This window comes from Argiope bruennichi, chromosome 7 (assembly GCF_947563725.1).
Source record: "Argiope bruennichi chromosome 7, qqArgBrue1.1, whole genome shotgun sequence".
Lineage (NCBI taxonomy): Eukaryota > Metazoa > Arthropoda > Arachnida > Araneae > Araneidae > Argiope > Argiope bruennichi.
Window position 1 is genome coordinate 67,413,218 of NC_079157.1, and position 26,621 is coordinate 67,439,838.

Below are 26,621 nucleotides of genomic sequence, written 5' to 3' on the forward strand. Positions count from 1 at the left end.
GGTTAATCAGTTTGTTGACATAAATAAAAAATGTCCATTTCCTTCGACGCAAACTAAGAGAGTATGAGATGGTAAATTCTTTAATTGTAAAGCCGTCACCTTTCATTTGTTAACGATTTGTGCGCCAGTGTGTAGGAAAAAAATCCAAAAGTTAAAAGTTAGATTGTACAGGTGTGTAAGAGTATTATTATCATCTAATATAATGCAAATAAATAAATAAATAAATAAAACACTGACCTCTTTTTCAATATGCTCAATGTTTATTCAGAAAGATTACAAATATGGAATATCAATAAGGAAAAATTTGCAACTTAATTATAAGAAGATTAACAAAGGGCTTGAGTTACAGACTGGCCGACCAATCGAGCGTACTGAGAAGCAGCACCATAGTTAATTTGACCGATACTAGAAGATCCAAGGATATGCACAAGTGCCGATACGATTTCCAGCAATGCTTGTACGAGTACATCACAACCAGAAAGACCAAGATTGCTTGCACTAATTTGTGAAACAACGCTGCTGATAGTATTAGAAAGTGCAGCGGGATTGGTAGGGCCACTAGATATCAAAGATGATACAGCAGAAGAAACCCTAGAACTGGCCTCTGGGGAAGCAAGGCGAGAAGCTGCAGCTCCACCAGCAGCTGCGGCTGCTGCAGCGGCACCAGGTCCGTAGGGTCCTTGACCTCCAGGTCCTCGTTGTCCACCTGCTCCTGGTCCAAATCCACCTGCAGCTGCGGCTGCTGCTGCAACGGCACCAGGACCGAAGCCTCCTTGACCTCCAGGTCCTTGTTGTCCAGGTCCTCGTTGTCCACCTGCTCCTGGTCCAAATCCACCTGCAGCTGCGGCTGCTGCTGTAGCGGCACCAGGTCCGAAGCCTCCTTGACCTCCAGGTCCTTGTTGTCCAGGTCCTCGTTGTCCACCTGCTCCTGGTCCAAATCCACCTGCAGCTGCGGCTGCTGCTGCAGCAGCACCAGGTCCGAAGCCTCCTTGACCTTCAGGTCCTTGTTGTCCAGCTCCTCCAGGTCCTCGTTGTCCACCTGATCCTGGTCCAAATCCACCTGCGGCTGCGGCTGCTGCGGCGGCACCAGGTCCAAAGGGTCCGGCACCTCCTGGTCCTTGTTGTCCTGGTCCTGCTTGTGGTCCAGCTAATACAGTTTAGTGGAGAAATAATTGAATTACAAGGTTTACACCTTGAAATTTTAAATCTTTATTTAAACGCTTATATTCATTCTTTAATGTCCACTTTAAAACGTACAGTTCTCATATTTGCTTAATATGAAGACGTTAAACAGAAAGCTATTCGGATTGCAACATTCTTATGGGATAAAAGAACAGCAAGTATAATTGTACAGCATAGCGAATATCTTTCTAAGACTTCGGTTAGCATTGTTAATAGATTCGAAGAAATAATTGGGAAATGCATTAAAAAGAACAACTGCGTTTTAAGAGATATTAAAAATTATCTAAGGAAGTGGAGACTGACTGAATTTTAATGCAACAATCACATTAATATTTGTAAATTTAATCATTAAGTTTAATTAGTCAAAAAACAGAATTGTACTACAAAAATAAAAGACTCCCTCGGGAAAAATTGATTTTGATGATAACATTATACAAATATTTATTTACCTTCCATTACGTTATGGGAAAATATCGTTAAATACGCCTCTATACTGCTTATTTTTACGTGGAATAAATATTCGAAAAAGTTTCAGCAAACATCAATTCCAAGCATGTAAAGTGTCAAATGTTTTGTTTAACGATTTTAGTGAACTCCTCCTGGAAAACGGGGGCATTTGGAGCAAAGTCAAGACTATTATGTTGGGCGCAATATCCAGAATTCACTAAAAAATGTTTTTCTACAACAAGAGAATTAATATTTTTCGTTGAATGACATACGAGCATTATAGAGTCATTACCTGCACCTCCTGGTCCAAATCCACCTGCAGCTGCGGCTGCTGCTGCAGCGGCACCAGGTCCGAAGGGTCCTTGACCTCCAGGTCCTTGTTGTCCTACTCCTCCAGGTCCTCGTTGTCCACCAGCACTAGGTCCATATGGTCCTGCACCACCAGGTTCTTGTTGACCTCCTGCTCCTGGTCCAAATCCACCTGCACCAGCAGCAGCACCAGTTCCGGCACCTCCTGGTCCTTGTTGTCCTGCCTGTGATCCAGCTCCTAGAGGTCATAGGGGATGTAAAATAAATAACAATAAAAATTCATCAGAAGTGTTATTGTTAGCACCTATTAAAATCATTAATCTCTTACATTCATTTTCTTGTTTTAGGTTTAAAATATCATTCGAATATAGAATACAGGCATGATCCTTGAATAACAGGAAAAGGTGAAACAGCGAGAGATCCGGAAAGAAAAACACTTGGAAGTTAATTACAGAATAGAAAGAAAAATCGTTCCAGAAAAGGGCATATTACTTTAAGTCTTTGTTGACATTATTAATTCATTCCACGAAAACCCGTTGTAATAAAATACGTTATGGATAGTAGATTTTTCTCAAGAAATATTAAGAGACAATGAAAAAAATAATCATGTTATTGCTATCTCCAACGGACGCTGAAAATACCATGAGAAATCTGCAGAGAAAAGTAAATTTATAAGATATCAAGTAGAAATATATATATAGCATTTTAAATTAAGCGTAACGATTGAAATATTAAAAATTTCGAATTTTTAAAAAAATGATTTATTACAGTTACATACGACTCATTAATGAAATAGTAATATTAAAATAAAGATGAGGGAAATATTTGTTATCCTCCACTATATATCCGAAGAGTACCGTTACGTATGTCAATAACTTGTTTAACTCTTTTGAATTGCATTTAATAAAGAATCGAAGTAAATAATCCTTCACCAAATGACAAAGCGAAACATTAGCAAGTTTAAGTGCCTCTTTTGTACAAATGTTGCAATCGGAGCATGATCATCACAATCAGGATGCGCTAAAATATCCTTTAAAATATATTTGCAATTTGAAATGATGGTTTATATGCAAGCATTATAGAACCCTTACCTGCACCTCCAGGTCCAAATCCACCAGCAGCTGCGGCTGCTGCTGCAGCGGCACCAGGTCCGTAGGGTCCTTGACCTCCAGGTCCTTGTTGTCCAGGTCCTCGTTGTCCACCTGCTCCTGGTCCAAATCCACCTGCAGCTGCGGCTGCTGCTGCAGCGGCACCAGGTCCGAAGCCTCCTTGACCTCCAGGTCCTTGTTGTCCAGCTCCTCGTTGTCCACCTGCTCCTGGTCCAAATCCACCTGCAGCTGCGGCTGCTGCTGCAGCGGCACCAGGTCCGAAGCCTCCTTGACCTCCAGGTCCTTGTTGTCCAGCTCCTCGTTGTCCACCTGCTCCTGGTCCAAATCCACCTGCACCAGCAGCTGCTGCAGCAGCAGCAGCACCAGTTCCGGCACCTCCTGGTCCTTGTTGTCCTGCCTGTGATCCAGCTCCTAGAGGTCATAGGGGATGTAAAATAAATAACAATAAAAATTCATCAGAAGTGTTATTGTTAGCACCTATTAAAATCATTAATCTCTTACATTCATTTTCTTGTTTTAGGTTTAAAATATCATTCGAATATAGAATACAGGCATGATCCTTGAATAACAGGAAAAGGTGAAACAGCGAGAGATCCGGAAAGAAAAACACTTGGAAGTTAATTACAGAATAGAAAGAAAAATCGTTCCAGAAAAGGGCATATTACTTTAAGTCTTTGTTGACATTATTAATTCATTCCACGAAAACCCGTTGTAATAAAATACGTTATGGATAGTAGATTTTTCTCAAGAAATATTAAGAGACAATGAAAAAAATAATCATGTTATTGCTATCTCCAACGGACGCTGAAAATACCATGAGAAATCTGCAGAGAAAAGTAAATTTATAAGATATCAAGTAGAAATATATATATAGCATTTTAAATTAAGCGTAACGATTGAAATATTAAAAATTTCGAATTTTTAAAAAAATGATTTATTACAGTTACATACGACTCATTAATGAAATAGTAATATTAAAATAAAGATGAGGGAAATATTTGTTATCCTCCACTATATATCCGAAGAGTACCGTTACGTATGTCAATAACTTGTTTAACTCTTTTGAATTGCATTTAATAAAGAATCGAAGTAAATAATCCTTCACCAAATGACAAAGCGAAACATTAGCAAGTTTAAGTGCCTCTTTTGTACAAATGTTGCAATCGGAGCATGATCATCACAATCAGGATGCGCTAAAATATCCTTTAAAATATATTTGAAATTTGAAATGATGGTTTATATGCAAGCATTATAGAACCCTTACCTGCACCTCCAGGTCCAAATCCACCAGCAGCTGCGGCTGCTGCTGCAGCGGCACCAGGTCCGTAGGGTCCTTGACCTCCAGGTCCTTGTTGTCCAGGTCCTCGTTGTCCACCTGCTCCTGGTCCAAATCCACCTGCAGCTGCGGCTGCTGCTGCAGCGGCACCAGGTCCGAAGCCTCCTTGACCTCCAGGTCCTTGTTGTCCAGCTCCTCGTTGTCCACCTGCTCCTGGTCCAAATCCACCTGCAGCTGCGGCTGCTGCTGCAGCGGCACCAGGTCCGAAGCCTCCTTGACCTCCAGGTCCTTGTTGTCCAGCTCCTCGTTGTCCACCTGCTCCTGGTCCAAATCCACCTGCACCAGCAGCTGCTGCAGCAGCAGCAGCACCAGTTCCGGCACCTCCTGGTCCTTGTTGTCCTGCCTGTGATCCAGCTCCTAGAGGTCATAGGGGATGTAAAATAAATAACAATAAAAATTCATCAGAAGTGTTATTGTTAGCACCTATTAAAATCATTAATCTCTTACATTCATTTTCTTGTTTTAGGTTTAAAATATCATTCGAATATAGAATACAGGCATGATCCTTGAATAACAGGAAAAGGTGAAACAGCGAGAGATCAAAACACTTGGAAGTTAATTACAGAATAGAAAGAAAAATCGTTCCAGAAAAGGGCATATTACTTTAAGTCTTTGTTGACATTATTAATTCATTCCACGAAAACCCGTTGTAATAAAATACGTTATGGATAGTAGATTTTTCTCAAGAAATATTAAGAGACAATGAAAAAAATAATCATGTTATTGCTATCTCCAACGGACGCTGAAAATACCATGAGAAATCTGCAGAGAAAAGTAAATTTATAAGATATCAAGTAGAAATATATATATAGCATTTTAAATTAAGCGTAACGATTGAAATATTAAAAATTTCGAATTTTTAAAAAAATGATTTATTACAGTTACATACGACTCATTAATGAAATAGTAATATTAAAATAAAGATGAGGGAAATATTTGTTATCCTCCACTATATATCCGAAGAGTACCGTTACGTATGTCAATAACTTGTTTAACTCTTTTGAATTGCATTTAATAAAGAATCGAAGTAAATAATCCTTCACCAAATGACAAAGCGAAACATTAGCAAGTTTAAGTGCCTCTTTTGTACAAATGTTGCAATCGGAGCATGATCATCACAATCAGGATGCGCTAAAATATCCTTTAAAATATATTTGCAATTTGAAATGATGGTTTATATGCAAGCATTATAGAACCCTTACCTGCACCTCCAGGTCCAAATCCACCAGCAGCTGCGGCTGCTGCTGCAGCGGCACCAGGTCCGTAGGGTCCTTGACCTCCAGGTCCTTGTTGTCCAGGTCCTCGTTGTCCACCTGCTCCTGGTCCAAATCCACCTGCAGCTGCGGCTGCTGCTGCAGCGGCACCAGGTCCGAAGCCTCCTTGACCTCCAGGTCCTTGTTGTCCAGCTCCTCGTTGTCCACCTGCTCCTGGTCCAAATCCACCTGCAGCTGCGGCTGCTGCTGCAGCGGCACCAGGTCCGAAGCCTCCTTGACCTCCAGGTCCTTGTTGTCCAGCTCCTCGTTGTCCACCTGCTCCTGGTCCAAATCCACCTGCACCAGCAGCTGCTGCAGCAGCAGCAGCACCAGTTCCGGCACCTCCTGGTCCTTGTTGTCCTGCCTGTGATCCAGCTCCTAGAGGTCATAGGGGATGTAAAATAAATAACAATAAAAATTCATCAGAAGTGTTATTGTTAGCACCTATTAAAATCATTAATCTCTTACATTCATTTTCTTGTTTTAGGTTTAAAATATCATTCGAATATAGAATACAGGCATGATCCTTGAATAACAGGAAAAGGTGAAACAGCGAGAGATCAAAACACTTGGAAGTTAATTACAGAATAGAAAGAAAAATCGTTCCAGAAAAGGGCATATTACTTTAAGTCTTTGTTGACATTATTAATTCATTCCACGAAAACCCGTTGTAATAAAATACGTTATGGATAGTAGATTTTTCTCAAGAAATATTAAGAGACAATGAAAAAAATAATCATGTTATTGCTATCTCCAACGGACGCTGAAAATACCATGAGAAATCTGCAGAGAAAAGTAAATTTATAAGATATCAAGTAGAAATATATATATAGCATTTTAAATTAAGCGTAACGATTGAAATATTAAAAATTTCGAATTTTTAAAAAAATGATTTATTACAGTTACATACGACTCATTAATGAAATAGTAATATTAAAATAAAGATGAGGGAAATATTTGTTATCCTCCACTATATATCCGAAGAGTACCGTTACGTATGTCAATAACTTGTTTAACTCTTTTGAATTGCATTTAATAAAGAATCGAAGTAAATAATCCTTCACCAAATGACAAAGCGAAACATTAGCAAGTTTAAGTGCCTCTTTTGTACAAATGTTGCAATCGGAGCATGATCATCACAATCAGGATGCGCTAAAATATCCTTTAAAATATATTTGCAATTTGAAATGATGGTTTATATGCAAGCATTATAGAACCCTTACCTGCACCTCCAGGTCCAAATCCACCAGCAGCTGCGGCTGCTGCTGCAGCGGCACCAGGTCCGTAGGGTCCTTGACCTCCAGGTCCTTGTTGTCCAGGTCCTCGTTGTCCACCTGCTCTTGGTCCAAATCCACCTGCAGCTGCGGCTGCTGCTGCAGCGGCACCAGGTCCGAAGCCTCCTTGACCTCCAGGTCCTTGTTGTCCAGCTCCTCGTTGTCCACCTGCTCCTGGTCCAAATCCACCTGCAGCTGCGGCTGCTGCTGCAGCGGCACCAGGTCCGAAGCCTCCTTGACCTCCAGGTCCTTGTTGTCCAGCTCCTCGTTGTCCACCTGCTCCTGGTCCAAATCCACCTGCACCAGCAGCTGCTGCAGCAGCAGCAGCACCAGTTCCGGCACCTCCTGGTCCTTGTTGTCCTGCCTGTGATCCAGCTCCTAGAGGTCATAGGGGATGTAAAATAAATAACAATAAAAATTCATCAGAAGTGTTATTGTTAGCACCTATTAAAATCATTAATCTCTTACATTCATTTTCTTGTTTTAGGTTTAAAATATCATTCGAATATAGAATACAGGCATGATCCTTGAATAACAATAAAAGGTGAAACAGCGAGAGATCCGGAAAGAAAAACACTTGGAAGTTAATTACAGAATAGAAAGAAAAATCGTTCCAGAAAAGGGCATATTACTTTAAGTCTTTGTTGACATTATTAATTCATTCCACGAAAACCCGTTGTAATAAAATACGTTATGGATAGTAGATTTTTCTCAAGAAATATTAAGAGACAATGAAAAAAATAATCATGTTATTGCTATCTCCAACGGACGCTGAAAATACCATGAGAAATCTGCAGAGAAAAGTAAATTTATAAGATATCAAGTAGAAATATATATATAGCATTTTAAATTAAGCGTAACGATTGAAATATTAAAAATTTCGAATTTTTAAAAAAATGATTTATTACAGTTACATACGACTCATTAATGAAATAGTAATATTAAAATAAAGATGAGGGAAATATTTGTTATCCTCCACTATATATCCGAAGAGTACCGTTACGTATGTCAATAACTTGTTTAACTCTTTTGAATTGCATTTAATAAAGAATCGAAGTAAATAATCCTTCACCAAATGACAAAGCGAAACATTAGCAAGTTTAAGTGCCTCTTTTGTACAAATGTTGCAATCGGAGCATGATCATCACAATCAGGATGCGCTAAAATATCCTTTAAAATATATTTGCAATTTGAAATGATGGTTTATATGCAAGCATTATAGAACCCTTACCTGCACCTCCAGGTCCAAATCCACCAGCAGCTGCGGCTGCTGCTGCAGCGGCACCAGGTCCGTAGGGTCCTTGACCTCCAGGTCCTTGTTGTCCAGGTCCTCGTTGTCCACCTGCTCCTGGTCCAAATCCACCTGCAGCTGCGGCTGCTGCTGCAGCGGCACCAGGTCCGAAGCCTCCTTGACCTCCAGGTCCTTGTTGTCCAGCTCCTCGTTGTCCACCTGCTCCTGGTCCAAATCCACCTGCAGCTGCGGCTGCTGCTGCAGCGGCACCAGGTCCGAAGCCTCCTTGACCTCCAGGTCCTTGTTGTCCAGCTCCTCGTTGTCCACCTGCTCCTGGTCCAAATCCACCTGCACCAGCAGCTGCTGCAGCAGCAGCAGCACCAGTTCCGGCACCTCCTGGTCCTTGTTGTCCTGCCTGTGATCCAGCTCCTAGAGGTCATAGGGGATGTAAAATAAATAACAATAAAAATTCATCAGAAGTGTTATTGTTAGCACCTATTAAAATCATTAATCTCTTACATTCATTTTCTTGTTTTAGGTTTAAAATATCATTCGAATATAGAATACAGGCATGATCCTTGAATAACAATAAAAGGTGAAACAGCGAGAGATCCGGAAAGAAAAACACTTGGAAGTTAATTACAGAATAGAAAGAAAAATCGTTCCAGAAAAGGGCATATTACTTTAAGTCTTTGTTGACATTATTAATTCATTCCACGAAAACCCGTTGTAATAAAATACGTTATGGATAGTAGATTTTTCTCAAGAAATATTAAGAGACAATGAAAAAAATAATCATGTTATTGCTATCTCCAACGGACGCTGAAAATACCATGAGAAATCTGCAGAGAAAAGTAAATTTATAAGATATCAAGTAGAAATATATATATAGCATTTTAAATTAAGCGTAACGATTGAAATATTAAAAATTTCGAATTTTTAAAAAAATGATTTATTACAGTTACATACGACTCATTAATGAAATAGTAATATTAAAATAAAGATGAGGGAAATATTTGTTATCCTCCACTATATATCCGAAGAGTACCGTTACGTATGTCAATAACTTGTTTAACTCTTTTGAATTGCATTTAATAAAGAATCGAAGTAAATAATCCTTCACCAAATGACAAAGCGAAACATTAGCAAGTTTAAGTGCCTCTTTTGTACAAATGTTGCAATCGGAGCATGATCATCACAATCAGGATGCGCTAAAATATCCTTTAAAATATATTTGCAATTTGAAATGATGGTTTATATGCAAGCATTATAGAACCCTTACCTGCACCTCCAGGTCCAAATCCACCAGCAGCTGCGGCTGCTGCTGCAGCGGCACCAGGTCCGTAGGGTCCTTGACCTCCAGGTCCTTGTTGTCCAGGTCCTCGTTGTCCACCTGCTCCTGGTCCAAATCCACCTGCAGCTGCGGCTGCTGCTGCAGCGGCACCAGGTCCGAAGCCTCCTTGACCTCCAGGTCCTTGTTGTCCAGCTCCTCGTTGTCCACCTGCTCCTGGTCCAAATCCACCTGCAGCTGCGGCTGCTGCTGCAGCGGCACCAGGTCCGAAGCCTCCTTGACCTCCAGGTCCTTGTTGTCCAGCTCCTCGTTGTCCACCTGCTCCTGGTCCAAATCCACCTGCACCAGCAGCTGCTGCAGCAGCAGCAGCACCAGTTCCGGCACCTCCTGGTCCTTGTTGTCCTGCCTGTGATCCAGCTCCTAGAGGTCATAGGGGATGTAAAATAAATAACAATAAAAATTCATCAGAAGTGTTATTGTTAGCACCTATTAAAATCATTAATCTCTTACATTCATTTTCTTGTTTTAGGTTTAAAATATCATTCGAATATAGAATACAGGCATGATCCTTGAATAACAATAAAAGGTGAAACAGCGAGAGATCCGGAAAGAAAAACACTTGGAAGTTAATTACAGAATAGAAAGAAAAATCGTTCCAGAAAAGGGCATATTACTTTAAGTCTTTGTTGACATTATTAATTCATTCCACGAAAACCCGTTGTAATAAAATACGTTATGGATAGTAGATTTTTCTCAAGAAATATTAAGAGACAATGAAAAAAATAATCATGTTATTGCTATCTCCAACGGACGCTGAAAATACCATGAGAAATCTGCAGAGAAAAGTAAATTTATAAGATATCAAGTAGAAATATATATATAGCATTTTAAATTAAGCGTAACGATTGAAATATTAAAAATTTCGAATTTTTAAAAAAATGATTTATTACAGTTACATACGACTCATTAATGAAATAGTAATATTAAAATAAAGATGAGGGAAATATTTGTTATCCTCCACTATATATCCGAAGAGTACCGTTACGTATGTCAATAACTTGTTTAACTCTTTTGAATTGCATTTAATAAAGAATCGAAGTAAATAATCCTTCACCAAATGACAAAGCGAAACATTAGCAAGTTTAAGTGCCTCTTTTGTACAAATGTTGCAATCGGAGCATGATCATCACAATCAGGATGCGCTAAAATATCCTTTAAAATATATTTGCAATTTGAAATGATGGTTTATATGCAAGCATTATAGAACCCTTACCTGCACCTCCAGGTCCAAATCCACCAGCAGCTGCGGCTGCTGCTGCAGCGGCACCAGGTCCGTAGGGTCCTTGACCTCCAGGTCCTTGTTGTCCAGGTCCTCGTTGTCCACCTGCTCCTGGTCCAAATCCACCTGCAGCTGCGGCTGCTGCTGCAGCGGCACCAGGTCCGAAGCCTCCTTGACCTCCAGGTCCTTGTTGTCCAGCTCCTCGTTGTCCACCTGCTCCTGGTCCAAATCCACCTGCAGCTGCGGCTGCTGCTGCAGCGGCACCAGGTCCGAAGCCTCCTTGACCTCCAGGTCCTTGTTGTCCAGCTCCTCGTTGTCCACCTGCTCCTGGTCCAAATCCACCTGCACCAGCAGCTGCTGCAGCAGCAGCAGCACCAGTTCCGGCACCTCCTGGTCCTTGTTGTCCTGCCTGTGATCCAGCTCCTAGAGGTCATAGGGGATGTAAAATAAATAACAATAAAAATTCATCAGAAGTGTTATTGTTAGCACCTATTAAAATCATTAATCTCTTACATTCATTTTCTTGTTTTAGGTTTAAAATATCATTCGAATATAGAATACAGGCATGATCCTTGAATAACAGGAAAAGGTGAAACAGCGAGAGATCAAAACACTTGGAAGTTAATTACAGAATAGAAAGAAAAATCGTTCCAGAAAAGGGCATATTACTTTAAGTCTTTGTTGACATTATTAATTCATTCCACGAAAACCCGTTGTAATAAAATACGTTATGGATAGTAGATTTTTCTCAAGAAATATTAAGAGACAATGAAAAAAATAATCATGTTATTGCTATCTCCAACGGACGCTGAAAATACCATGAGAAATCTGCAGAGAAAAGTAAATTTATAAGATATCAAGTAGAAATATATATATAGCATTTTAAATTAAGCGTAACGATTGAAATATTAAAAATTTCGAATTTTTAAAAAAATGATTTATTACAGTTACATACGACTCATTAATGAAATAGTAATATTAAAATAAAGATGAGGGAAATATTTGTTATCCTCCACTATATATCCGAAGAGTACCGTTACGTATGTCAATAACTTGTTTAACTCTTTTGAATTGCATTTAATAAAGAATCGAAGTAAATAATCCTTCACCAAATGACAAAGCGAAACATTAGCAAGTTTAAGTGCCTCTTTTGTACAAATGTTGCAATCGGAGCATGATCATCACAATCAGGATGCGCTAAAATATCCTTTAAAATATATTTGCAATTTGAAATGATGGTTTATATGCAAGCATTATAGAACCCTTACCTGCACCTCCAGGTCCAAATCCACCAGCAGCTGCGGCTGCTGCTGCAGCGGCACCAGGTCCGTAGGGTCCTTGACCTCCAGGTCCTTGTTGTCCAGGTCCTCGTTGTCCACCTGCTCCTGGTCCAAATCCACCTGCAGCTGCGGCTGCTGCTGCAGCGGCACCAGGTCCGAAGCCTCCTTGACCTCCAGGTCCTTGTTGTCCAGCTCCTCGTTGTCCACCTGCTCCTGGTCCAAATCCACCTGCAGCTGCGGCTGCTGCTGCAGCGGCACCAGGTCCGAAGCCTCCTTGACCTCCAGGTCCTTGTTGTCCAGCTCCTCGTTGTCCACCTGCTCCTGGTCCAAATCCACCTGCACCAGCAGCTGCTGCAGCAGCAGCAGCACCAGTTCCGGCACCTCCTGGTCCTTGTTGTCCTGCCTGTGATCCAGCTCCTAGAGGTCATAGGGGATGTAAAATAAATAACAATAAAAATTCATCAGAAGTGTTATTGTTAGCACCTATTAAAATCATTAATCTCTTACATTCATTTTCTTGTTTTAGGTTTAAAATATCATTCGAATATAGAATACAGGCATGATCCTTGAATAACAGGAAAAGGTGAAACAGCGAGAGATCAAAACACTTGGAAGTTAATTACAGAATAGAAAGAAAAATCGTTCCAGAAAAGGGCATATTACTTTAAGTCTTTGTTGACATTATTAATTCATTCCACGAAAACCCGTTGTAATAAAATACGTTATGGATAGTAGATTTTTCTCAAGAAATATTAAGAGACAATGAAAAAAATAATCATGTTATTGCTATCTCCAACGGACGCTGAAAATACCATGAGAAATCTGCAGAGAAAAGTAAATTTATAAGATATCAAGTAGAAATATATATATAGCATTTTAAATTAAGCGTAACGATTGAAATATTAAAAATTTCGAATTTTTAAAAAAATGATTTATTACAGTTACATAGACTCATTAATAAAATAGTAATATTAAAATAAAGATGAGGGAGATATTTGTTATCCTCCACTATATATCCGAAGAGTACCGTTACGTATGCCAATAACTTGTTTAACTCTTTTGAATTGCATTTAATAAAGAATCGAAGTAAATAATCCTTCACCAAATGACAAAGCGAAACATTAGCAAGTTTAAGTGCCTCTTTTGTACAAATGTTGCAATCGGAGCATGATCATCACAATCAGGATACGCTAAAATATCCTTTAAAATATATTTGCAATTTGAAATGATGGTTTATATGCAAGCATTATAGAACCCTTACCTGCACCTCCAGGTCCAAATCCACCAGCAGCTGCGGCTGCTGCTGCAGCGGCACCAGGTCCGTAGGGTCCTTGACCTCCAGGTCCTTGTTGTCCAGGTCCTCGTTGTCCACCTGCTCCTGGTCCAAATCCACCTGCAGCTGCGGCTGCTGCTGCAGCGGCACCAGGTCCGAAGCCTCCTTGACCTCCAGGTCCTTGTTGTCCAGCTCCTCGTTGTCCACCTGCTCCTGGTCCAAATCCACCTGCAGCTGCGGCACCAGGTCCGAAGCCTCCTTGACCTCCAGGTCCTTGTTGTCCAGCTCCTCGTTGTCCACCTGCTCCTGGTCCAAATCCACCTGCACCAGCAGCTGCTGCAGCAGCAGCAGCACCAGTTCCGGCACCTCCTGGTCCTTGTTGTCCTGCCTGTGATCCAGCTCCTAGAGGTCATAGGGGATGTAAAATAAATAACAATAAAAATTCATCAGAAGTGTTATTGTTAGCACCTATTAAAATCATTAATCTCTTACATTCATTTTCTTGTTTTAGGTTTAAAATATCATTCGAATATAGAATACAGGCATGATCCTTGAATAACAGGAAAAGGTGAAACAGCGAGAGATCAAAACACTTGGAAGTTAATTACAGAATAGAAAGAAAAATCGTTCCAGAAAAGGGCATATTACTTTAAGTCTTTGTTGACATTATTAATTCATGCCACGAAAACCCGTTGTAATAAAATACGTTATGGATAGTAGATTTTTCTCAAGAAATATTAAGAGACAATGAAAAAAATAATCATGTTATTGCTATCTCCAACGGACGCTGAAAATACCATGAGAAATCTGCAGAGAAAAGTAAATTTATAAGATATCAATTAGAAATATATATATAGCATTTTAAATTAAGCGTAACGATTGAAATATTAAAAATTTCGAATTTTTAAAAAAATGATTTATTACAGTTACATACGACTCATTAATAAAATAGCAATATTAAAATAAAGATGAGGGAGATATTTGTTATCCTCCACTGTATATCCGAAGAGTACCGTTACGTATGTCAATAACTTGTTTAACTCTTTTGAATTGCATTTAATAAAGAATCGAAGTAAATAATCCTTCACCAAATGACAAAGCGAAACATTAGCAAGTTTAAGTGCCTCTTTTGTACAAATGTTGCAATCGGAGCATGATCATCACAATCAGGATGCGCTAAAATATCCTTTAAAATATATTTGCAATTTGAAATGATGGTTTATATGCAAGCATTATAGAACCCTTACCTGCACCTCCAGGTCCAAATCCACCAGCAGCTGCGGCTGCTGCTGCAGCGGCACCAGGTCCGAAGCCTCCTTGACCTCCAGGTCCTTGTTGTCCAGCTCCTCGTTGTCCACCTGCTCCTGGTCCAAATCCACCTGCAGCTGCGGCTGCTGCTGCAGCGGCACCAGGTCCGAAGCCTCCTTGACCTCCAGGTCCTTGTTGTCCAGCTCCTCGTTGTCCACCTGCTCCTGGTCCAAATCCACCTGCAGCTGCGGCTGCTGCTGCAGCGGCACCAGGTCCGAAGCCTCCTTGACCTCCAGGTCCTTGTTGTCCTACTCCTCCAGGTCCTCGTTGTCCACCAGCATTAGGTCCATATGGTCCTGCACCACCAGGTCCTTGTTGACCTCCTGCTCCTGGTCCAAATCCACCTGCACCAGCAGCTGCTGCAGCAGCAGCAGCACCAGTTCCGGCACCTCCTGGTCCTTGTTGTCCTGCCTGTGATCCAGCTCCTAGAGGTCATAGGGGATGTAAAATAAATAACAATAAAAATTCATCAGAAGTGTTATTGTTAGCACCTATTAAAATCATTAATCTCTTACATTCATTTTCTTGTTTTAGGTTTAAAATATCATTCGAATATAGAATACAGGCATGATCCTTGAATAACAGGAAAAGGCGAAACAGCGAGAGATCAAAACACTTGGAAGTTAATTACAGAATAGAAAGAAAAATCGTTCCAGAAAAGGGCATATTACTTTAAGTCTTTGTTGACATTATTAATTTATTCCACGAAAACCCGTTGTAATAAAATACGTTATGGATAGTAGATTTTTCTCAAGAAAAATTAAGAGACAATGAAAAAAATAATCATGTTATTGCTATCTCCAACGGACGCTGAAAATACCATGAGAAATCTGCAGAGAAAAGTAAATTTATAAGATATCAATTAGAAATATATATATAGCATTTTAAATTAAGCGTAACGATTGAAATATTAAAAATTTCGAATTTTTAAAAAAATGATTTATTACAGTTACATACGACTCATTAATGAAATAGTAATATTAAAATAAAGATGAGGGAAATATTTGTTATCCTCCACTATATATCCGAAGAGTACCGTTACGTATGTCAATAACTTGTTTAACTCTTTTGAATTGCATTTAATAAAGAATCGAAGTAAATAATCCTTCACCAAATGACAAAGCGAAACATTAGCAAGTTTAAGTGCCTCTTTTGTACAAATGTTGCAATCGGAGCATGATCATCACAATCAGGATGCGCTAAAATATCCTTTAAAATATATTTGCAATTTGAAATGATGGTTTATATGCAAGCATTATAGAACCCTTACCTGCACCTCCAGGTCCAAATCCACCAGCAGCTGCGGCTGCTGCTGCAGCGGCACCAGGTCCGTAGGGTCCTTGACCTCCAGGTCCTTGTTGTTCAGGTCCTCGTTGTCCACCTGCTCCTGGTCCAAATCCACCTGCAGCTGCGGCTGCTGCTGCAGCGGCACCAGGTCCGAAGCCTCCTTGACCTCCAGGTCCTTGTTGTCCAGCTCCTCGTTGTCCACCTGCTCCTGGTCCAAATCCACCTGCAGCTGCGGCTGCTGCTGCAGCGGCACCAGGTCCGAAGCCTCCTTGACCTCCAGGTCCTTGTTGTCCAGCTCCTCGTTGTCCACCTGCTCCTGGTCCAAATCCACCTGCACCAGCAGCTGCTGCAGCAGCAGCAGCACCAGTTCCGGCACCTCCTGGTCCTTGTTGTCCTGCCTGTGATCCAGCTCCTAGAGGTCATAGGGGATGTAAAATAAATAACAATAAAAATTCATCAGAAGTGTTATTGTTAGCACCTATTAAAATCATTAATCTCTTACATTCATTTTCTTGTTTTAGGTTTAAAATATCATTCGAATATAGAATACAGGCATGATCCTTGAATAACAGGAAAAGGTGAAACAGCGAGAGATCAAAACACTTGGAAGTTAATTACAGAATAGAAAGAAAAATCGTTCCAGAAAAGGGCATATTACTTTAAGTCTTTGTTGACATTATTAATTCATTCCACGAAAACCCGTTGTAATAAAATACGTTATGGATAGTAGATTTTTCTCAAGAAATATTAAGAGACAATGAAAAAAATAATCATGTTATTGCTATCTCCAACGGACGCTGAAAATACCATGAGAAATCTGCAGAGAAAAGTAAATTTATAAGATATCAAGTAGAAATATATATATAGCATTTTAAATTAAGCGTAACGATTGAAATATTAAAAATTTCGAATTTTTAAAAAAATGATTTATTACAGTTACATAGACTCATTAATAAAATAGTAATATTAAAATAAAGATGAGGGAGATATTTGTTATCCTCCACTATATATCCGAAGAGTACCGTTACGTATGTCAATAACTTGTTTAACTCTTTTGAATTGCATTTAATAAAGAATCGAAGTAAATAATCCTTCACCAAATGACAAAGCGAAACATTAGCAAGTTTAAGTGCCTCTTTTGTACAAATGTTGCAATCGGAGCATGATCATCACAATCAGGATACGCTAAAATATCCTTTAAAATATATTTGCAATTTGAAATGATGGTTTATATGCAAGCATTATAGAACCCTTACCTGCACCTCCAGGTCCAAATCCACCAGCAGCTGCGGCTGCTGCTGCAGCGGCACCAGGTCCGTAGGGTCCTTGACCTCCAGGTCCTTGTTGTCCAGGTCCTCGTTGTCCACCTGCTCCTGGTCCAAATCCACCTGCAGCTGCGGCTGCTGCTGCAGCGGCACCAGGTCCGAAGCCTCCTTGACCTCCAGGTCCTTGTTGTCCAGCTCCTCGTTGTCCACCTGCTCCTGGTCCAAATCCACCTGCAGCTGCGGCACCAGGTCCGAAGCCTCCTTGACCTCCAGGTCCTTGTTGTCCAGCTCCTCGTTGTCCACCTGCTCCTGGTCCAAATCCACCTGCACCAGCAGCTGCTGCAGCAGCAGCAGCACCAGTTCCGGCACCTCCTGGTCCTTGTTGTCCTGCCTGTGATCCAGCTCCTAGAGGTCATAGGGGATGTAAAATAAATAACAATAAAAATTCATCAGAAGTGTTATTGTTAGCACCTATTAAAATCATTAATCTCTTACATTCATTTTCTTGTTTTAGGTTTAAAATATCATTCGAATATAGAATACAGGCATGATCCTTGAATAACAGGAAAAGGTGAAACAGCGAGAGATCAAAACACTTGGAAGTTAATTACAGAATAGAAAGAAAAATCGTTCCAGAAAAGGGCATATTACTTTAAGTCTTTGTTGACATTATTAATTCATGCCACGAAAACCCGTTGTAATAAAATACGTTATGGATAGTAGATTTTTCTCAAGAAAAATTAAGAGACAATGAAAAAAATAATCATGTTATTGCTATCTCCAACGGACGCTGAAAATACCATGAGAAATCTGCAGAGAAAAGTAAATTTATAAGATATCAATTAGAAATATATATATAGCATTTTAAATTAAGCGTAACGATTGAAATATTAAAAATTTCGAATTTTTAAAAAAATGATTTATTACAGTTACATACGACTCATTAATAAAATAGCAATATTAAAATAAAGATGAGGGAGATATTTGTTATCCTCCACTGTATATCCGAAGAGTACCGTTACGTATGTCAATAACTTGTTTAACTCTTTTGAATTGCATTTAATAAAGAATCGAAGTAAATAATCCTTCACCAAATGACAAAGCGAAACATTAGCAAGTTTAAGTGCCTCTTTTGTACAAATGTTGCAATCGGAGCATGATCATCACAATCAGGATGCGCTAAAATATCCTTTAAAATATATTTGCAATTTGAAATGATGGTTTATATGCAAGCATTATAGAACCCTTACCTGCACCTCCAGGTCCAAATCCACCAGCAGCTGCGGCTGCTGCTGCAGCGGCACCAGGTCCGAAGCCTCCTTGACCTCCAGGTCCTTGTTGTCCAGCTCCTCGTTGTCCACCTGCTCCTGGTCCAAATCCACCTGCAGCTGCGGCTGCTGCTGCAGCGGCACCAGGTCCGAAGCCTCCTTGACCTCCAGGTCCTTGTTGTCCAGCTCCTCGTTGTCCACCTGCTCCTGGTCCAAATCCACCTGCAGCTGCGGCTGCAGCTGCGGCTGCTGCTGCAGCGGCACCAGGTCCGAAGCCTCCTTGACCTCCAGGTCCTTGTTGTCCAGCTCCTCGTTGTCCACCTGCTCCTGGTCCAAATCCACCTGCAGCTGCGGCTGCTGCTGCAGCGGCACCAGGTCCGAAGCCTCCTTGACCTCCAGGTCCTTGTTGTCCTACTCCTCCAGGTCCTCGTTGTCCACCAGCATTAGGTCCATATGGTCCTGCACCACCAGGTCCTTGTTGACCTCCTGCTCCTGGTCCAAATCCACCTGCACCAGCAGCTGCTGCAGCAGCAGCAGCACCAGTTCCGGCACCTCCTGGTCCTTGTTGTCCTGCCTGTGATCCAGCTCCTAGAGGTCATAGGGGATGTAAAATAAATAACAATAAAAATTCATCAGAAGTGTTATTGTTAGCACCTATTAAAATCATTAATCTCTTACATTCATTTTCTTGTTTTAGGTTTAAAATATCATTCGAATATAGAATACAGGCATGATCCTTGAATAACAGGAAAAGGTGAAACAGCGAGAGATCAAAACACTTGGAAGTTAATTACAGAATAGAAAGAAAAATCGTTCCAGAAAAGGGCATATTACTTTAAGTCTTTGTTGACATTATTAATTCATGCCACGAAAACCCGTTGTAATAAAATACGTTATGGATAGTAGATTTTTCTCAAGAAAAATTAAGAGACAATGAAAAAAATAATCATGTTATTGCTATCTCCAACGGACGCTGAAAATACCATGAGAAATCTGCAGAGAAAAGTAAATTTATAAGATATCAATTAGAAATATATATATAGCATTTTAAATTAAGCGTAACGATTGAAATATTAAAAATTTCGAATTTTTAAAAAAATGATTTATTACAGTTACATACGACTCATTAATAAAATAGCAATATTAAAATAAAGATGAGGGAGATATTTGTTATCCTCCACTGTATATCCGAAGAGTACCGTTACGTATGTCAATAACTTGTTTAACTCTTTTGAATTGCATTTAATAAAGAATCGAAGTAAATAATCCTTCACCAAATGACAAAGCGAAACATTAGCAAGTTTAAGTGCCTCTTTTGTACAAATGTTGCAATCGGAGCATGATCATCACAATCAGGATGCGCTAAAATATCCTTTAAAATATATTTGCAATTTGAAATGATGGTTTATATGCAAGCATTATAGAACCCTTACCTGCACCTCCAGGTCCAAATCCACCAGCAGCTGCGGCTGCTGCTGCAGCGGCACCAGGTCCGAAGCCTCCTTGACCTCCAGGTCCTTGTTGTCCAGCTCCTCGTTGTCCACCTGCTCCTGGTCCAAATCCACCTGCAGCTGCGGCTGCTGCTGCAGCGGCACCAGGTCCGAAGCCTCCTTGACCTCCAGGTCCTTGTTGTCCAGCTCCTCGTTGTCCACCTGCTCCTGGTCCAAATCCACCTGCAGCTGCGGCTGCTGCTGCAGCGGCACCAGGTCCGAAGCCTCCTTGACCTCCAGGTCCTTGTTGTCCAGCTCCTCGTTGTCCACCTGCTCCTGGTCCAAATCCACCTGCAGCTGCGGCTGCTGCTGCAGCGGCACCAGGTCCGAAGCCTCCTTGACCTCCAGGTCCTTGTTGTCCAGCTCCTCGTTGTCCACCTGCTCCTGGTCCAAATCCACCTGCAGCTGCGGCTGCTGCTGCAGCGGCACCAGGTCCGAAGCCTCCTTGACCTCCAGGTCCTTGTTGTCCTACTCCTCCAGGTCCTCGTTGTCCACCAGCATTAGGTCCATATGGTCCTGCACCACCAGGTCCTTGTTGACCTCCTGCTCCTGGTCCAAATCCACCTGCACCAGCAGCTGCTGCAGCAGCAGCAGCACCAGTTCCGGCACCTCCTGGTCCTTGTTGTCCTGCCTGTGATCCAGCTCCTAGAGGTCATAGGGGATGTAAAATAAATAACAATAAAAATTCATCAGAAGTGTTATTGTTAGCACCTATTAAAATCATTAATCTCTTACATTCATTTTCTTGTTTTAGGTTTAAAATATCATTCGAATATAGAATACAGGCATGATCCTTGAATAACAGGAAAAGGTGAAACAGCGAGAGATCAAAACACTTGGAAGTTAATTACAGAATAGAAAGAAAAATCGTTCCAGAAAAGGGCATATTACTTTAAGTCTTTGTTGACATTATTAATTTATTCCACGAAAACCCGTTGTAATAAAATACGTTATGGATAGTAGATTTTTCTCAAGAAAAATTAAGAGACAATGAAAAAAATAATCATGTTATTGCTATCTCCAACGGACGCTGAAAATACCATGAGAAATCTGCAGAGAAAAGTAAATTTATAAGATATCAATTAGAAATATATATATAGCATTTTAAATTAAGCGTAACGATTGAAATATTAAAAATTTCGAATTTTTAAAAAAATGATTTATTACAGTTACATACGACTCATTAATAAAATAGTAATATTAAAATAAAGATGAGGGAGATATTTGTTATCCTCTACTATATATCCGAAGAGTACCGTTACGTATGTCAATAACTTGTTTAACTCTTTTGAATTGCATTTAATAAAGAATCGAAGTAAATAATCTTTCACCAAATGACAAAGCGAAACATTAGCAAGTTTAAGTGCCTCTTTTGTACAAATGTTGCAATCGGAGCATGATCATCACAATCAGGATGCGCTAAAATATCCTTTAAAATATATTTGCAATTTGAAATGATGGTTTATATGAAAGCATTATAGAACCCTTACCTGCACCTCCAGGTCCAAATCCACCAGCAGCTGCGGCTGCTGCTGCAGCGGCACCAGGTCCGAAGCCTCCTTCACCTCCAGGTCCTTGTTGTCCAGCTCCTCGTTGTCCACCTGCTCCTGGTCCAAATCCACCTGCAGCTGCGGCTGCTGCTGCAGCGGCACCAGGTCCGAAGCCTCCTTGACCTCCAGGTCCTTGTTGTCCAGCTCCTCGTTGTCCACCTGCTCCTGGTCCAAATCCACCTGCAGCTGCGGCTGCTGCTGCAGCGGCACCAGGTCCGAAGCCTCCTTGACCTCCAGGTCCTTGTTGTCCAGCTCCTCGTTGTCCACCTGCTCCTGGTCCAAATCCACCTGCAGCTGCGGCTGCTGCTGCAGCGGCACCAGGTCCGAAGCCTCCTTGACCTCCAGGTCCTTGTTGTCCTACTCCTCCAGGTCCTCGTTGTCCACCAGCACTAGGCCCATATGGTCCTGCACCACCAGGTCCTTGTTGACCTCCTGCTCCTGGTCCAAATCCACCTGCACCAGCAGCTGCTGCAGCAGCAGCAGCAGCAGCACCAGTTCCGGCACCTCCTGGTCCTTGTTGTCTTGCCTGTGATCCAGCTCCTAGAGGTCATAGGGGATGTAAAATAAATAACAATAAAAATTCATCAGAAGTGTTATTGTTAGCACCCATTAAAATCATTAATCTCTTACATTCATTTTCTTGTTTTAGGTTTAAAATATCATTCGAATATAGAATACAGGCATGATCCTTGAATAACAGAAAAAGGTGAAACAGCGAGAGATCAAAACACTTGGAAGTTAATTACAGAATAGAAAGAAAAATCGTTCCAGAAAAGGGCATATTACTTTAAGTCTTTGTTGACATTATTAATTCATTCCACGAAAACCCGTTGTAATAAAATACGTTATGGATAGTAGATTTTTCTCAAGAAATATTAAGAGACAATGAAAAAAATAATCATGTTATTGCTATCTCCAACGGACGCTGAAAATACCATGAGAAATCTGCAGAGAAAAGTAAATTTATAAGATATCAAGTAGAAATATATATATAGCATTTTAAATTAAGCGTAACGATTAAAATATTAAAAATTTCGAATTTTTAAAAAAATGATTTATTACAGTTACATACGACTCATTAATAAAATAGTAATATTAAAATAAAGATGAGGGAAATATTTGTTATCCTCCACTATATATCCGAAGAGTACCGTTACGTATGTCAATAACTTGTTTAAATCTTTTGAATTGCATTTAATAAAGAATCGAAGTAAATAATCCTTCACCAAATGACAAAGCGAAACATTAGCAAGTTTAAGTGCCTCTTTTGTACAAATGTTGCAATCGGAGCATGATCATCACAATCAGGATGCGCTAAAATATCCTTTAAAATATATTTGCAATTTGAAATGATGGTTTATATGCAAGCATTATAGAACCCTTACCTGCACCTCCAGGTCCAAATCCACCAGCAGCTGCGGCTGCTGCTGCAGCGGCACCAGGTCCGAAGCCTCCTTGACCTCCAGGTCCTTGTTGTCCAGGTCCTCGTTGTCCACCTGCTCCTGGTCCAAATCCACCTGCAGCTGCGGCTGCTGCTGCAGCGGCACCAGGTCCGAAGCCTCCTTGACCTCCAGGTCCTTGTTGTCCAGCTCCTCGTTGTCCACCTGCTCCTGGTCCAAATCCACCTGCAGCTGCGGCTGCTGCTGCAGCGGCACCAGGTCCGACGCCTCCTTGACCTCCAGGTCCTTGTTGTCCAGCTCCTCGTTGTCCACCTGCTCCTGGTCCAAATCCACCTGCAGCTGCGGCTGCTGCTGCAGCGGCACCAGGTCCGAAGCCTCCTTGACCTCCAGGTCCTTGTTGTCCTACTCCTCCAGGTCCTCGTTGTCCACCAGCACTAAGCCCATATGGTCCTGCACCACCAGGTCCTTGTTGACCTCCTGCTCCTGGTCCAAATCCACCTGCACCAGCAGCTGCTGCAGCAGCAGCAGCAGCAGCACCAGTTCCGGCACCTCCTGGTCCTTGTTGTCTTGCCTGTGATCCAGCTCCTAGAGGTCATAGGGGATGTAAAATAAATAACAATAAAAATTCATCAGAAGTGTTATTGTTAGCACCCATTAAAATCATTAATCTCTTACATTCATTTTCTTGTTTTAGGTTTAAAATATCAATCGAATATAGAATACAGGCATGATCCTTGAATAACAGAAAAAGGTGAAACAGCGAGAGATCAAAACACTTGGAAGTTAATTACAGAATAGAAAGAAAAATCGTTCCAGAAAAGGGCATATTACTTTAAGTCTTTGTTGACATTATTAATTCATTCCACGAAAACCCGTTGTAATAAAATACGTTATGGATAGTAGATTTTTCTCAAGAAAAATTAAGAGACTATGAAAAAAATAATCATGTTATTGCTATCTCCAACGGACGCTGAAAATACCATGAGAAATCTGCAGAGAAAATAAATTTATAAGATATCAATTAGAAATATATATATAGCATTTTAAATTAAGCGTAACGATTAAAATATTAAAAATTTCGAATTTTTAAAAAAATGATTTATTACAGTTACATACGACTCATTAATAAAATAGTAATATTAAAATAAAGATGAGGGAAATATTTGTTATCCTCCACTATATATCCGAAGAGTACCGTTACGTATGTCAATAACTTGTTTAACTCTTTTGAATTGCATTTAATAAAGAATCGAAGTAAATAATCCTTCACCAAATGACAAAGCGAAACATTAGCAAGTTTAAGTGCCTCTTTTGTACAAATGTTGCAATCGGAGCATGATCATCACAATCAGGATGCGCTAAAATATCCTTTAAAATATATTTGCAATTTGAAATGATGGTTTATATGCAAGCATTATAGAACCCTTACCTGCACCTCCAGGTCCAAATCCACCAGCAGCTGCGGCTGCTGCTGCAGCGGCACCAGGTCCGAAGCCTCCTTGACCTCCAGGTCCTTGTTGTCCAGGTCCTCGTTGTCCACCTGCTCCTGGTCCAAATCCACCTGCAGCTGCGGCTGCTGCTGCAGCAGCACCAGGTCCGAAGCCTCCTTGACCTCCAGGTCCTTGTTGTCCAGCTCCTCCAGGTCCTCGTTGTCCACCCGATCCTGGTCCAAATCCACCTGCGGCTGCGGCTGCTGCGGCGGCACCAGGTCCAAAGGGTCCGGCACCTCCTGGTCCTTGTTGACCTGGTCCTGCTTGTGGTCCAGCTCCTACAGTTTAGTGGAGAAATAATTGAATTACAAGGTTTACACCTTGAAATTTTAAATCTTTATTTAAACGCTTATATTCATTCTCTAATGTCCACTTTAAAACGTACAGGTCTCATATTTGCTTAATATGAAGACGTTAAACAGAAAGCTATTCAGATTGCAACATTCTTATGGGATAAAAGAACAGCAAGTATAATTGTACAGCATAGCGGATATCTTTCTAAGACTTCGGTTAGCATTGTTAATAGATTCGAAGAAATAATTGTGAAATGCATTAAAAGGAATAACTGCGTTTTAACAGATATTAAAATTTATCTAAGGAAGTGGAGACTGACTGAATTTTAATGCAACAATCACATTAATATTTGTAAATTTAATCATTAAATTTAATTAGTCAAAAAACAGAATTGTACTACGAAAATAAAAGACTCCCTCGGGAAAAATTGATTTTAATGATAACATTATACAAATATTTATTTACCTTCCATTACGTTATGGGAAAATATCGTTAAATACGCCTCTATACTGCTTAGTTTTACGTGGAATAAATATTCGAAAAAGTTTCAGCAAACATCAATTCCAAGCATGTAAAGTGTCAAATGTTTTGTTTAACGATTTTAGTGAACTCCTCCTGGAAAACGGGGGCATTTGGAGCAAAGTCAAGACTATTATGTTGGACTCAATATCCAGAATTCACTAAAAAATGTTTTTCTACGACAAGAGAATTTATATTTTTCGTTGAATGAAATACGAGCATTATAGAGTCATTACCTGCACCTCCTGGTCCAAATCCACCTGCAGCTGCGGCTGCTGCTGCAGCGGCACCAGGTCCGTAGGGTCCTTGACCTCCAGGTCCTCGTTGTCCACCTGCTCCTGGTCCAAATCCACCTGCAGCTGCGGCTGCTGCTGCAGCGGCACCAGGTCCGAAGCCTCCTTGACCTCCAGGTCCTTGTTGTCCAGCTCCTCGTTGTCCACCTGCTCCTGGTCCAAATCCACCTGCAGCTGCGGCTGCAGCTGCAGCGGCACCAGGTCCGAAGCCTCCTTGACCTCCAGGTCCTTGTTGTCCAGCTTCTCCAGGTCCTCGTTTTCCACCTGCTCCTGGTCCAAATCCACCTGCAGCTGCGGCTGCTGCTGCAGCAGCACCAGGTCCGAAGCCTCCTTGACCTCCAGGTCCTTGTTGTCCTACTCCTCCAGGTCCCCGTTGTCCACCAGCACTAGGTCCATATGGTCCTGCACCACCAGGTCCTTGTTGACCTCCTGCTCCTGGTCCAAATCCACCTGCACCAGCAGCTGCTGCAGCAGCAGCAGCACCAGTTCCGGCACCTCCTGGTCCTTGTTGTCCTGCCTGTGATCCAGCTCCTAGAGGTCATAGGGGATGTAAAATAAATAACAATAAAAATTCATCAGAAGTGTTATTGTTAGCACCTATTAAAATCATTAATCTCTTATATTCATTTTCTTGTTTTAGGTTTAAAATATCATTCGAATATAGAATACAGGCATGATCCTTGAATAACAGGAAAAGGTGAAACAGCGAGAGATCCGGAAAGAAAAACACTTGGAAGTTCATTACAGAATAGAAAGAAAAATCGTTCCAGAAAAGGGCATATTACTTTAAGTCTTTGTTGACATTATTAATTCATTCCACGAAAACCCGTTGTAATAAAATACGTTATGGATAGTAGATTTTTCTCAAGAAATATTAAGAAACAATGAAAAAAATAATCATGTTATTGCTATCTCCAACGGACGCTGAAAATAACATGAGAAATCTGCAGAGAAAAGTAAATTTATAAGATATCAAGTAGAAATATATATATAGCATTTTAAATTAAGCGTAACGATTGAAATATTAAAAATTTCGAATTTTTAAAAAAAATGATTTATTACAGTTACATACGACTCATTAATGAAATAGTAATATTAAAATAAAGATGAGGGAAATATTTGTTATCCTCCACTATATATCCGAAGAGTACCGTTACGTATGTCAATAACTTGTTTAACTCTTTTGAATTGCA

The 26,621-nt window shown here is 40.7% G+C and overlaps 1 protein-coding gene across 1 annotated transcript; it reads right to left on the minus strand.

Moving 5' to 3' along the window:
• Positions 1 to 248: 248 nt before the first annotated feature.
• On the minus strand, positions 249 to 26,103 carry LOC129975405 (fibroin heavy chain-like). Its single transcript, XM_056088468.1, has 27 exons — positions 26,098 to 26,103; positions 25,810 to 25,959; positions 25,372 to 25,467; positions 24,262 to 24,600; positions 23,813 to 23,822; positions 22,818 to 23,417; positions 21,373 to 21,972; positions 19,826 to 20,527; positions 18,375 to 18,980; positions 17,116 to 17,529; positions 15,843 to 16,271; positions 14,512 to 14,997; positions 13,253 to 13,666; positions 11,980 to 12,408; positions 10,706 to 11,134; positions 9,772 to 9,825; positions 9,424 to 9,615; positions 8,142 to 8,570; positions 7,022 to 7,288; positions 5,934 to 5,981; positions 5,826 to 5,885; positions 5,718 to 5,789; positions 4,318 to 4,515; positions 3,030 to 3,440; positions 1,922 to 2,176; positions 944 to 1,147; positions 249 to 739 (listed from the first exon to the last, which is right to left on the minus strand). The coding sequence occupies exons 1-27, from the start codon at positions 26,101 to 26,103 to the stop codon at positions 327 to 329; spliced, it is 8,313 nt and encodes a 2,770-aa protein (XP_055944443.1). The 3' UTR covers positions 249 to 326.
• Between the last annotated feature and the right edge of the window lie 518 nt (positions 26,104 to 26,621).

Coding starts and splice junctions, on each gene's coding strand:
- LOC129975405 (XM_056088468.1), bottom strand. Junction 11,135..11,979: donor ATTTGGACCTGGAGGTGCAG/GTAAGGGTTCTA, acceptor TATGACCTCTAG/GAGCTGGATCACAGGCAGGA. Junction 5,982..7,021: donor TCAAGGAGGCTTCGGACCTG/GTGCCGCTGCAG, acceptor AACAAGGACCAG/GAGGTGCCGGAACTGGTGCT.